Genomic DNA, 11,874 nt, shown 5'->3' with positions numbered 1-11,874 from the left:
GTCCATGGAAAAGTTGGCAAAATAAATGGACAATTCTCAGAAAATAGGCTCCAATTCAATTATAATAGAAAAGTAAATTAAAACCCTACTTTGGAAAACAAAACAAAACCCTACTTTGGTACATCTTCCACCCATCAACTGCAAAAAAAGGAAACCTAAAATTTTGGAAGCTCACCGTTCACAAGGCCATGGGAAAACAACACTCGATAACAGCAGTGGACATGCAATGTGAAACAACTAGGGGATGATTTCCAGCACACTCCATATGCATTTACTCTTTGCCTAAACAACCCTGCTTATAGGAACCTACCCCAAAGGTATACTGGGTGAAATACAAGTTGGAAGATCTTGTACAAACAACTAGACTGTATTCAGAAGGTCAATGGGACTAGATTGGGGACTGTTAAAAAGAGTAGTGACAACCAAATGCAAGGTAGGTCTTGAAGGAACCGTGGAATTTCCTTTCAGAAGAGCTCTGCTGATGCTTTGCCAAGTGAACCATGGCAAGTTACATAATGTCATTCCTACAAATCCCAGTCATCTGGGGACAACAGGAAATTTGAAAATTGGAAATGGGAAGCTCGTATGTTAGAGAACATTACTGTGCCTTTGTTAAATGTCTCTGATGAGATAATGGCATTGTTTTTAGTGGGAGAATATTCTTGGAGGATGTTTTTGAAGTATTAAGGAAAATGACTGCAGCTTTGAGATCGTTCAGAAGAGAATAAGGTAAAAGGGACAGGGATGGAAGCCAGCCATCTACTGTTTCATACTTTGCACCGTGGAAACATATAATTTTTCATAATTAAAAAAATGAGAAGAAATCCCTAAAAATCGGGGGGGGGGGGGAATGAACCTAACTACCAAGCTGGTGGCACAATTGATTCAGGTAAGAATTGTTCCAGGTCTTTTTCACAATGGGTTTGCCACCAGAACACAGGTGTCGTGAAAACCACTGCTAAACCTAAACCAAAATGGGAAAGGAAAAGACATCAACGTCATCATTGGACACGTAGATTCGGGCAAGTCTACCACTACTGGCCATCTGATCTACAAATGTGGGATCGACAAAAGCACTCGAAAAATTTGAGAAGGAGGCTGCTGAGATGGGAAAAGGCTCCTTCAAGTATGCCTGGGTCTTGGAAAAATTAAAGCTGAACATGAACGTAGTATCAGCACTGATCTCTCCCTGTGGAAATTCGAGACCAGCAAGTATTATGTGACCATCATTGATGCCCCAGGACACAGAGACTATAAAACACATGATTACAGGGCAGCCCCGGTGGCTCAGCGGTTTAGCGCTGCCTTCGGTCCAGGGCGTGATCCTGGAAACACAGGGTCGAGTCCCGCACCGGGCTCCCTACTTGGAGCCTGCTCCTCCCTCTGCCTGTCTTTCTGCCTGCCTCTCTCTCTCTCCATGAATAAATAAATTTTTTAAAAAAAACATGATTACAGGCACATCCCAGGCTGACTGTGCTGTCCTGATTGTTGCTGCTGGTGTCGGTGAATCTGAAGCAGGTATCTCCAAGAATGGGCAGACTTGTTAGCATGCCCTTCTGGCTTACCCACTGGGTGTAAAACAACTAATTGTTGGTGTTAACCAAATGGATTCCACTGAACCACCCCACAGCCAGAAGAGATATGAGAAAATCATTAAGGAAGTCAGCACCTACATTAAAAAAATTGCCTACAACCCTGATACAGCGTGTGTGCCAATTTCTGTTTGGAATGGTGGCAACATGCTGGAGCCAAGTGCTAACATGCCTTGGTTCAAGGGATGGAAAGTCACCCATAAAGATGGGAATGACCATGGGACCACACTGCTTGAAGCTCTGGGTTTCAGTCTGCCACCAACTCATCCAACTGATGAGCCCTTGCGCCTGCCTCTCCAGGACATCTACAAAATTGGTGGTATTGGTACTGTCCCAGTGGGCCGAGTGAAGACTGGTGTTCTTAAGCTGGGCATGGTGGTCACCTTTGCTCCAATCACTGTTACAACTGAAGTAAAGTCTGTCGGAACGCACCATGAAGCTTTGAGTGAGGCTCTTCCTGGGGACAATGTGGGCTTCAATGTCAAGAACGTATCTGTCAAAGATGTTCGTCATGGTGATGTGGCTGGTGACAGCAAAAATGACCCACCAATGGAAGCAGCTGGCTTCACGGCTCAGGTGATTATCCTGAGCCATCCAGGCCAAATCAGTGCTGGATAGGCACCTGCGCTAGATTGCCACACAGCTCACATTGCAAGTTTGCTGAGCTGAAGGAGACGATAGATTGTCATTCTGGAAAAAAGCTGGAAGATGGTCCCAAGTTCTTGAACCCTGGGGATGCTGCCATTGTTGACATGGTTCCTGGCAAACCTATGTGTGTTGAGAGCTTCTCTGTCCTCCTTTGGGCCGTTTTGCTATTTGTGACATGAGACAGTTGCTCTGGGTGTCATCAAAGCAGTGGACAAGAAGGCAGCTGGAACTGGCAAAGTCACAAGTCTGCCCAGAAAGCTCAGAAGGCTAAATGAATATTATCCCCAATACCTGCCACCCTAGTCTTAATCAGTGGTGGAAGAACGGTCTCAGAACTGTCAATTGGCCATTTAAGTTTAATAGTAAAAGACTAGTTAATGATAACAATGCATTGTGAAACCTTCAGAAGGAAAGGAGAATGTTTTGTTGACCATTTGGTTTTGTGTGTGCGTAGCAGTTTTTTTTTTTTTTACTTTTTTATTTATTTATGATAGTCACACACAGAGAGAGAGAGAGAGAGAGGCAGAGACACAGGCAGAGGGAGAAGCAGGCTCCATGCCCCGGGAGCCCGACGTGGGATTCGATCCCGGGTCTCCAGGATCGCGCCCTGGGCCAAAGGCAGGCGCCAAACCGCTGAGCCACCCAGGGATCCCCAAAGACAGTATTTTCACAAAGGATTCATTAGTGTTGATTTAGACTTGGAACTTCAAGAAACCAAGACAGCCAGTAAAAAGTAAGTTTTCACACACACACACACACACACACACAAATTCCACCAACCTACCAAATGCTACGTGTATACCTTATTTGTAGCCTGATTTTACACAAAGACATTCTGCGGCAGGGAAAATTGAACAGTCTGGGTGTTAGATGATATATATATACATATATCATCTAATAATATATATATTATTTAATTTTCCTAGGTGTGAAATGCTTTTTTCTTTTAAATAGTCCTTATCTAAAATAAATAAATAGTCCTTATCTGTTAGCGAGACACCGTGAAGCATTTATGGGTGAACTGACCGATGTCTGGAATTTAATATACTCCAGCAAAATCATAATATCAATGAGGAGAATACGTGAAGCAAAAAGGGTAGAATATGAGTAATTGCTGAGAGGTGGAGGTTCGTTATATTCTCTAGTGTTGTGTATTTTAAATATTCATAACACAACACATTGAAGACGACGAAGAGGGACGCGCGGCGTCCCAAAGGCCACGGAGACCAGACCTACCCACGTGACCTTCTGAGCTGACATGTTAACTGCGGTCTCGGCCTCTGCAGGAACTGTTCCTCCCCCCGCCCCCCACAACTCTCTCTCCATTTCCGTCCAGCAAGTCTTCAGAGGTCACCCTCTGCAGAAAGCCCGGGTCAGGCGCCCCTCTGAGCCCCTCCCCACACCAGGACCCTCGTCTCTCGGGGAGTCCCCGGCGGTGTGCGAGCCCGTCTACCCGAGAGGGGAGGCGCTCGGCAACCAGCCGCCTCCAGCCCCGCCTAGCCCCGCCCAGCCCCGGGCTGCTGCGGACTTCCCTGTGTTAAAGCTTCCGGAAGGAGCTTCGGTGGCACAGGCGGAGCCTGCGAACTTTTCTGAGCTCTCAAAGGTCCACTTTCCTCTTTAGGGATGGGGCCAGCGACTTCACAGCGCTCTCATTAGCCCTTGTTCCTCCAATGAGGGCGTGGTCGCCTCGCTTGGCTGCACTTACTTAGATCCAGGTTCTTCATTGGTTCCTTTTTTCCGCCACTCTGATTGGTTTATATTCCTCCCGGGGCGGGCCCTCCAGGTGCGGCCCTATTCTCATTGGCCTCGCTCCGCATGATGTCATGCACCAGCGCCGTCGCTTTCGCCGAACGTCAATCGCGGGCGCCCACCCCGACAAGACCAGAGAGTAGACAGCGGAACTGGCGGAGGCAGCTGAGCTGAGGCGGCAGTAGCGGCGACAGCGACGGCTGCAGCGATGGCCGGGGCGGGGCCAGCCCCGGGACTCCCGGGTGCAGGAGGACCTGTGGTCCCGGGCGCCGGCATGCCGGGCAAGAGCGGGGAGGAACGCCTGAAGGAGATGGAGGCGGAGATGGCCCTGTAAGGCCCGCGACAGGGCGCGATAAAAGCCGTCCCAGAGCCAGAGCCACCGAGCCCTGGAGCTTCCAGGCCGGAATCAGCCCGACATGGCTCTGTCGTGGGGAAATGGGACTTTCGGGATTGTGGGGGCGGGAGGAAGCGGAGGTTGGCAGGGGCGAAGGCGCCGTCGCGTTTCAGAATTAATGCGAGGTCCTGAGCTGTGGTGTCGGTCTTGCCCCCGCAGGTTTGAGCAGGAAGTTCTGGGGGCTCCGGTAACCGGCATCCCTACTGCTGTGCCTGCGGTGCCCACGGTCCCCACGGTGGAAGCGATGCAGGTCCCGGCAGCTCCTGTGATCCGCCCAATTATCGCAACCAACACTTACCAGCAGGTATGGCTGAGCTGAGGCATGGAAATCCGAGAGCACAGCGCTTGGAACACGGTGTTTGTATACAGACAGCTACTGGCATGTGGACTTACTGATTAGCGTGACAGATGTTTCATGTGCCAGGCACTGAGAACACAGTAACAACTAAGCAAACAATATCTCTGCCCTTTGGGAGCATATTATTCTAGAGCATGTCGTCCTGCGGAACTTTCTGTAATGATAAAAGTATTCTGTACGTATTAAAATTTACATTTCAGTTAAATAGTTCCTCGGTCTCGTTAGTCACATTCACCTGCTCAATAGAAAGTTGTATATGACGTGGAGAGAGAAACTACTGAAAGAAAACAAAAGAAACTTGTTCCTTCTGTCAGTAAATAATTATTGGGTGCCTTCTATGCACCGGGCACATAGCAGAGAACAGTACAGAGAAAAACAATCACTATCTTTTTGTGGTTTACATTTTACTGAGGAAGGACAGACAGGTCAGTCAGGGTAGAGTAAAAAAGGCAGAGGTTTATCAGCATGGTCAGAGAAGGCCTTTCGGAGGAGGTGACAGTTACGGAAAGATATCCATGGGGATATCTAGGGAAAGAGCATTCCCAGCAGAGACAACTGCCAATGCAAGACGCATACCTGACAGGTGCATACCTGACATGTTCAAGGAACAGAGAGAACAGTGTGGCTAGAGTAGAGTGAACAAGGGGAAGAGTGAGAGACGATGAGGACAGAGAGGTGATAGAGACCAGACATGGTAGTGCCTTGTGGGCCACCATAAAGACCTTGGTCTTTGCTCTGAGATGGGATGTTGTTGAAGGATTTTGAGCAGAGGGGTGATATGGTCCAACTTAGATATTAACTAACTATAGCTTGTTTGGAGAGTAGACCATAGGGGGGCCAGAGCAGAGTCACGGAGACTGAAGAAGAGGCTACAATAATCATCTAGACCAGAGATAACGATGGCTTGGACCAGGGTGATGGCATGGGAGATGCGAAGGACAGGCTGGACATAACTCCAGATAGTGCTAAATGCATTGAAGGAGATGAAACAGGATGACAAGAGAAGTTGCTACTGGGAGGGGCTAAGGACAGCTTTCACTAGTGTGATCTCAAAAGTCTCCCTGAAAAGTGATATTTTATTTATTTATTTATTTTAAAATATTTTATTTATTCATTCATGAGAGACACAGAGAGAGAGACAGGCAGAGACACAGGCAGAGGGAGAAGCAGGCTCCATGCGGGGCACCCCATGCGGGACTCGATCTCGGGACCGTGGGATCGCACCCTGAGCCGAAGGCAGACGCTCAACCGCTGAGCCACCCAGGCATCCCGAAAAGTGATATTTTAACCTAGACTTAAAGTTGATGGATAGCCAGCCATACACAAAATGCAAGGAATGAAACCCTTGGCCTCTCAGAGTAAGCCAGCCAGGGCAGCTTGGGGGCACTAAGTCAGGCCACTCACCCTAATTTCCTCCCCAACAGGTCCAACAGACTCTGGAGGCCCGAGCAGCTGCTGCAGCCACAGTGGTTCCTCCGATGGTGGGTGGCCCTCCTTTTGTGGGTCCAGGTAAGTAAGGAGCAGTGGAGGAGAAGGAGCCAGGGGGTCAGGCAGGGTGATCAAAAGGGATGCCTGGGACTCTCCTCCCACCAGCCTTGTCTCTTCCTCTTCCAACAGTTGGCTTTGGCCCTGGTGATCGGAGTCACCTGGACAGTCCAGAGGCTCGAGAAGCTATGTTCCTGCGTCGAGCAGGTAGGTCTGGGGCCAAGAACCCCACATTTAACCAAGCACTCTTGTTTTGACTACCGCAGCATCTTGCCGACATCATTGCACTAACTCACCCTCCTCGTTTCATCTCGGCTCTGACATTGCCATCTTCCTAAAGCACAAACCTGATCATATGCTTGTCAGTTTGGCCCCAGTAGGGCTTCACTTGATCATTGCAAACCTATCCCTTTACTGTTACTCCTAATCCCTACTCTTTGCTGTTTCTCCATAGCACTTAATACCTTATAACAAGTTGTAGGATTTCTTTGTTATGGCTATTATCTTTTGTTTCCTTTAAAATACAAGCTCCATGAGGGACAAAAGTCTTGGTGCCTGCCACATTGTAAGCGTTACGTGCTGTCTGTTGATGGGATAAATAAACTATCAAATAAGCACTAAGCTCATCACCTGGCAGTCAAGACCCCACATTGCCTGGTCCCTAACAGAGAGACCCCCATAGACTTCCCAGGAACCCTAAGCATTGCTGGAATATGCCCATAATATTCTTATTGATCTCTCTTCTCTCCTCTGCTCACTGTCACCCAACTAAAATCTTTCAAAGCCTATTAACTAAAGCAGATTCAAGTTAACCAAAATCAACTAAAATCTGTCCTCTCCACAGGTCATTCTTACTTTTATCGTCAAGATGACCTTCATACACACAGTCAATTTTTGTGACACTGCTTCCTTGTATGTGTGAAAAGAATACGTGTTCTGTAAAGTTTAGGTACAATCTCTCTTAAATTAAACTTGTTAATTGTGTTACTTAAGTCCTGTTATACTTTTTTATCTGATATCTAAGAAATCTCAACATCTCTTATTCTTTACTATGGGTTTGATCAAAATGCACATCTGACCTAGTCACCCTGCCCAGCTTCCAACCCTGCTGTGACTCCCTAGTGCCCTCAGGAGGACATCCATAGCCAGTCAACAAGGCTATGCTTGGATGCCTGCTGAGCTCTTGACCATTCTCTTAATGATGCTCTCCAGATTTCAACTTCTGCTATTACAATTATACTCAACTGAAAAGTGAAAACATTTTTGTTTATAAATGTTCTCCTTGCCAGTAGTCTTTACAATCACCCTTTGCCTGACTAAAGGCAATGGGTCTTTATTATCCTTTGGGTCTCAGTTCATAGGTCTCTTTCTTCAGGAAGCCTCTAATCACCCTGGCTAGGTTAGAGGGCTCCCCTGGGTTCTTACCACTCCCTAGGCCTAACCCTCCTAGTTCAGTCACCCTGCCTGGGCTTTACCTCATCTTGGCCCTGATCACTGTGGTCTGTCACTCTCTGGTGATGGGTCTGTTCCCTCCAACTCTGGACCAGGAGCTCCCTGAGAGCCTTTGGTCTTTTGGTGTGCCCCTAGTATTGTCTAGGACAGGAATAGGCCCAGAGGAGATGCTCAGTGGTAAATTTTTGCTGAATGAACGAATGGAAAGACTCCTGCATCTCCCCCAGAAGGTTCCCCAGAATCTTCTCCAGGATTTCTTGGATGCTGAGAGTACCCACACACACACACCTCACCTCAAGTGCCCCGGTCCCCCATGACACACACCCCCCATCTCTCTCTCCCACAGCTGTAGCCCCCCAGAGGGCCCCTATCCTGCGTCCGGCCTTCGTCCCCCACGTGCTACAGAGAGCAGGTGAGGGGGCCAGGGTCATCATCCCTGCCACATAACTTTCCCCCTAAGCCCTCCGACTCCCCCACTAACACCCTGACAGATTCTGCTCTTTCTTCTGCAGCAGGTGGTCCTCGCCCTATGGCCCTGCGGCCCCCTCACCAGGCCCTCGTGGGCCCCCCTCTTCCTGGCCCCCCTGGACCACCTATGATGCTGCCACCAATGGCTCGGGCCCCAGGGCCCCCCCTGGGCTCCATGGCTGCTCTGAGACCTCCCCTGGTAAGTGTGGACAGGGAGCTAATAGTTAGAGGTGTGAAGGGTGGGGAGATGCTCAGTCCTGGCTTGATGGGCCATGTCTAAGTCTGCCTTCTCACTCTCTTTCTGAGTGTGTCTTAGTCTCTCACTATTTCTTTCTGTGGCTGAATCTGTTTTTCCTTCTTTTTGTGAGGAAAGTAGAGAGAGAGAGAGAGACACATGCTGGGGATTGTTTCTGTCCCTATATCTCTATTTTCCTTTTGGTCGTCCTTCTCAGTTTTCTGTCCTGGTGTCTTTGTCCTTGTGTCTGTCTCTGACTAGAGACTTCTTTCTCTGTTTAGGCGTCTCTTGTCTGCTCTCTGGTCTCAGGCCCTTGCTTTGTTGTACGGGATGGGAGTAAGGTCTGAGTCTGTGAAAGGACACTCTTCATTGTCTCCCCTTGCCCACAGGAAGAGCCAGCAACACCTCGAGAGCTGGGGCTGGGCCTGGGGTTGGGCCTGAAAGAGAAGGAAGAGGCAGTGGTGGCTGCAGCAGCCGGGCTGGAAGAGGCTAGCGCAGCAGTGGCTGTTGGGGCAGGAGGTGCCCCCACCGGCCCTGCCGTCATTGGTCCCAGCCTGCCGTTGGCCCTGGCCATGCCTTTGCCTGAGCCTGAGCCCCTGCCTCTACCGCTGGAAGTTGTACGAGGCCTACTGCCCCCACTGCGTATTCCTGAGCTCCTGTCCCTGCGTCCACGACCCCGGCCCCCACGGCCTGAGCCACCCCCTGGCCTCATGGCTCTTGAGGTAAGCAGGGAGCATGGCAGTCGGGGGTGTGAGGCGGGTAGAAAGGGCAGGGAGGGCAGACAGGAACCCATGACCTTCCACACCCAGAAAAACATGTAGTCCTCTACTGATGAAGGCAGGAGGAACCCAGGAAACGAGAGGGGATGGAAGACATGGAAAAGAAGGAGGCAGACATGGGTATCTCACATTCAGAAGTATATCCAGTTCTTTAATTATGGAAGCAGGAAGGTGAGGGATGAAGGCAGGTGGGGGAGCCTGCAGGGGATATGTGTGTCCGAAGACTCCCAACCCCAAGCCCTTTTGCACCCCATCCCCTTCCTCTGCAGGTCCCAGAGCCCTTGGGTGAGGACAAGAAGAAAGGAAAGCCAGAGAAATTGAAACGCTGCATTCGCACAGCAGCTGGGAGCAGCTGGGAGGACCCCAGTCTGCTAGAGTGGGATGCAGGTAAGAGGGCCCAAGTACAGGGCCAGGCATTGGTCGGTCAAGGACACACCAAGGTCTCCTTGGGGCAGACACGGGGACCAGGTCACTCCACAACTGCTACCTCTCTGTAGGGCAGGCCATTCTGTTTGCCTACCTCCTAGAGGGCTAGACTGTGGCTGTGGGGCAGGCCCTCACCTAACCACTGAGGCTGTTGGCAACTAGGACCTTTTGAGCTCTGTTTTATTCATGAGAGGCCTGGCTTGCTCGAAGTAAAAGAACATATTTTTTTCTTCCTAACTTCTTATGAAAAGTTTTAAACACTGAATTGCACAGTGAATAGTCATGTAATCAACCACCTAGATTCAGCAATTGACACTTTGCTGTATTCACTTGTGTGTGTGTATGTTTTTTTGGATTTTGCTCAATCATTTGGAGCAAGTTATAAATGAAGTTATTACTTCACTCCTAAATACCTCAGCACTCATCTCCTAAGAAAAGTGATTCTCTTTTTATATCGTAATACCATCAACATTCTAGGAAAATGAATGAGAAATCTATGGTATCTCATATTCCCTTTGTGTTTAAATTTCCCCAGTTGTCCCTGAATCATCTGTTATAACGATCTTTTCTTATGAATCAGGATGTGTACAGTTTTCTGCTTTAGATATCTCTTAGTGAGAACGGTCTCCCTCCTACCACTTTGTCTAGTGTGTAACAGTTTTTTGAAATGTCCATCCAGCCCAGTTGTTTTCTAAAAGGGCCCTACCTCTGAGTTTATTAGATGATTTCCCCATAGGGCAAGCTAACTTGTTCTCAGAGTGTCCTTAATCACCATAGAAACTGTGGAGCAGCCACAGTGCTAGCTGAAGAAACGGAGCTGCCTCCCATCTGAGTCCTTGCCTTCTGCCTCTTTTGGGAATTGTCTACTTGCCCCAGGCCAGGGCATGGCAGTGTCAGCCTAGATGTGGTCAGTGCAGGCTGTAGACCCTAATTCTGTGATCTTGGGCAAGCCACTTAGCCTTTCTAGCTTCCCTTTCTCACTCCAAGAAGGGGATAATAATAGTATGTGCCTTGTTAGGGAAGGGATGCTTTGGGCTTGAGTATGTTTGGTCTGGCTCAGGCCCAGCTCAGGGGATATGCTCAGGAATGGCAGCTGAGGTCAGCCTTGGAGGAGGATCAGTGTGTTTATGTTTCAGACTCAAAGGAGAATCAGAGTGGGTTTTGCAGAGAAAGTAAATGGGTGTCAGCACCTAGGGGATATCCTGGGGGAGAAGTCCAGGAAGCCAAGGGATGCTGGGGGCTCAGAGGAACAGCCAGGGCTAAGACAGAGTTAGAGCCTTCACCATGAGAATGGGTATGAAATGGCCCTGGGGTGGGGAGAGGCAGTACAGGTAGTTAAAAGTGAGGACTCCGGAGCCAGGTGCCTGACTTCCTATCCTAGCTCTGCCACTACCTGGTTGAGTAACTGTGGGAAAGTAACGTGACTTCTCTGAGCCTCGGTGTAAAAAGGTTGTTGGGAGTGCCAGATGTGTTAAAACTTCGCCAGTACTTAGCAAAAGAGTCTAGCAGGGTAAATGCCAAACAGATGTTGGCTATGATTACTGAGAGGGCCCAGGCAGAGGCTGCTGGGGCTACAGAGGGAGGAGGGCTTGGGGGATGCTTCCAGAGAAGGGGGTTCATTTAAATAAGGCAGACACAGAGCCAGGCATCTGCATCTTCTGACCTCCTCTCCCCCAAACCAGATGACTTCCGGATCTTCTGTGGGGACTTGGGCAATGAAGTGAATGATGACATCTTGGCACGAGCCTTCAGCCGCTTCCCATCCTTCCTTAAGGCTAAGGTGATCCGAGACAAGCGCACGGGCAAGACCAAGGGCTATGGCTTTGTCAGCTTTAAGGATCCCAGCGACTACGTGCGCGCCATGCGTGAGATGAATGGTGGGTGAGACCTCTCTTAGGGGCCGTGGGTGTGACTGGCATCTGGCCTGAGCCTGACCCCAAGCCTGACCCTGAGCCCTCCCTTCCCACAGGGAAGTATGTGGGCTCGCGCCCCATCAAGCTGCGCAAGAGTATGTGGAAGGACCGGAACCTGGACGTGGTACGCAAGAAGCAGAAGGAGAAGAAGAAACTGGGCCTGAGATAGGGTCTGTGGCCGGGCACCCGCTCCCTCCTGGCCGGGCGCTGGCTCTTCTCCCCGTTCTCTTTGGAAGATCCTCAAAAATCCACTCACCACCTCCCCAAAACCAGTTTCAATAAATTTACGTTATTTCTGTCCCTGGCTGGGCTTGGAAGCACTCTTTGGGGAGCAGGGCTTGGCATCCCCCAACTTGGGAATAGTGAATAGTGGGA

General features: G+C 49.6%; 1 protein-coding gene across 3 annotated transcripts; it reads left to right on the top strand.

The window, feature by feature from the left end:
- The first annotated feature begins 4,083 nt into the window (after positions 1 to 4,083).
- On the top strand, positions 4,084 to 11,803 carry RBM42 (RNA binding motif protein 42). Of its 3 annotated transcripts, none has more exons than XM_072780667.1 (10): positions 4,084 to 4,319; positions 4,543 to 4,687; positions 6,166 to 6,250; positions 6,359 to 6,433; positions 8,025 to 8,090; positions 8,191 to 8,345; positions 8,771 to 9,103; positions 9,430 to 9,547; positions 11,269 to 11,463; positions 11,556 to 11,803. In XM_072780667.1, the coding sequence occupies exons 1-10, from the start codon at positions 4,198 to 4,200 to the stop codon at positions 11,666 to 11,668; spliced, it is 1,407 nt and encodes a 468-aa protein (XP_072636768.1). In that variant the 5' UTR covers positions 4,084 to 4,197; the 3' UTR covers positions 11,669 to 11,803. The 3 variants fall into 3 exon arrangements, with proteins under 3 accessions (XP_072636768.1, XP_072636759.1, XP_072636778.1); XM_072780658.1 differs by having other exon boundaries at positions 8,170 to 8,345; XM_072780677.1 differs by lacking the exon at positions 8,025 to 8,090.
- The last annotated feature ends 71 nt before the right edge of the window (positions 11,804 to 11,874 follow it).

Source organism: Canis lupus, chromosome 1 (genome assembly GCF_048164855.1).
Source record: "Canis lupus baileyi chromosome 1, mCanLup2.hap1, whole genome shotgun sequence".
NCBI classification, from domain to species: Eukaryota; Metazoa; Chordata; class Mammalia; order Carnivora; family Canidae; genus Canis; species Canis lupus.
Note: the sequence above shows the minus strand (reverse complement) of the source record. Positions and strands in the feature narration are given on the sequence as shown.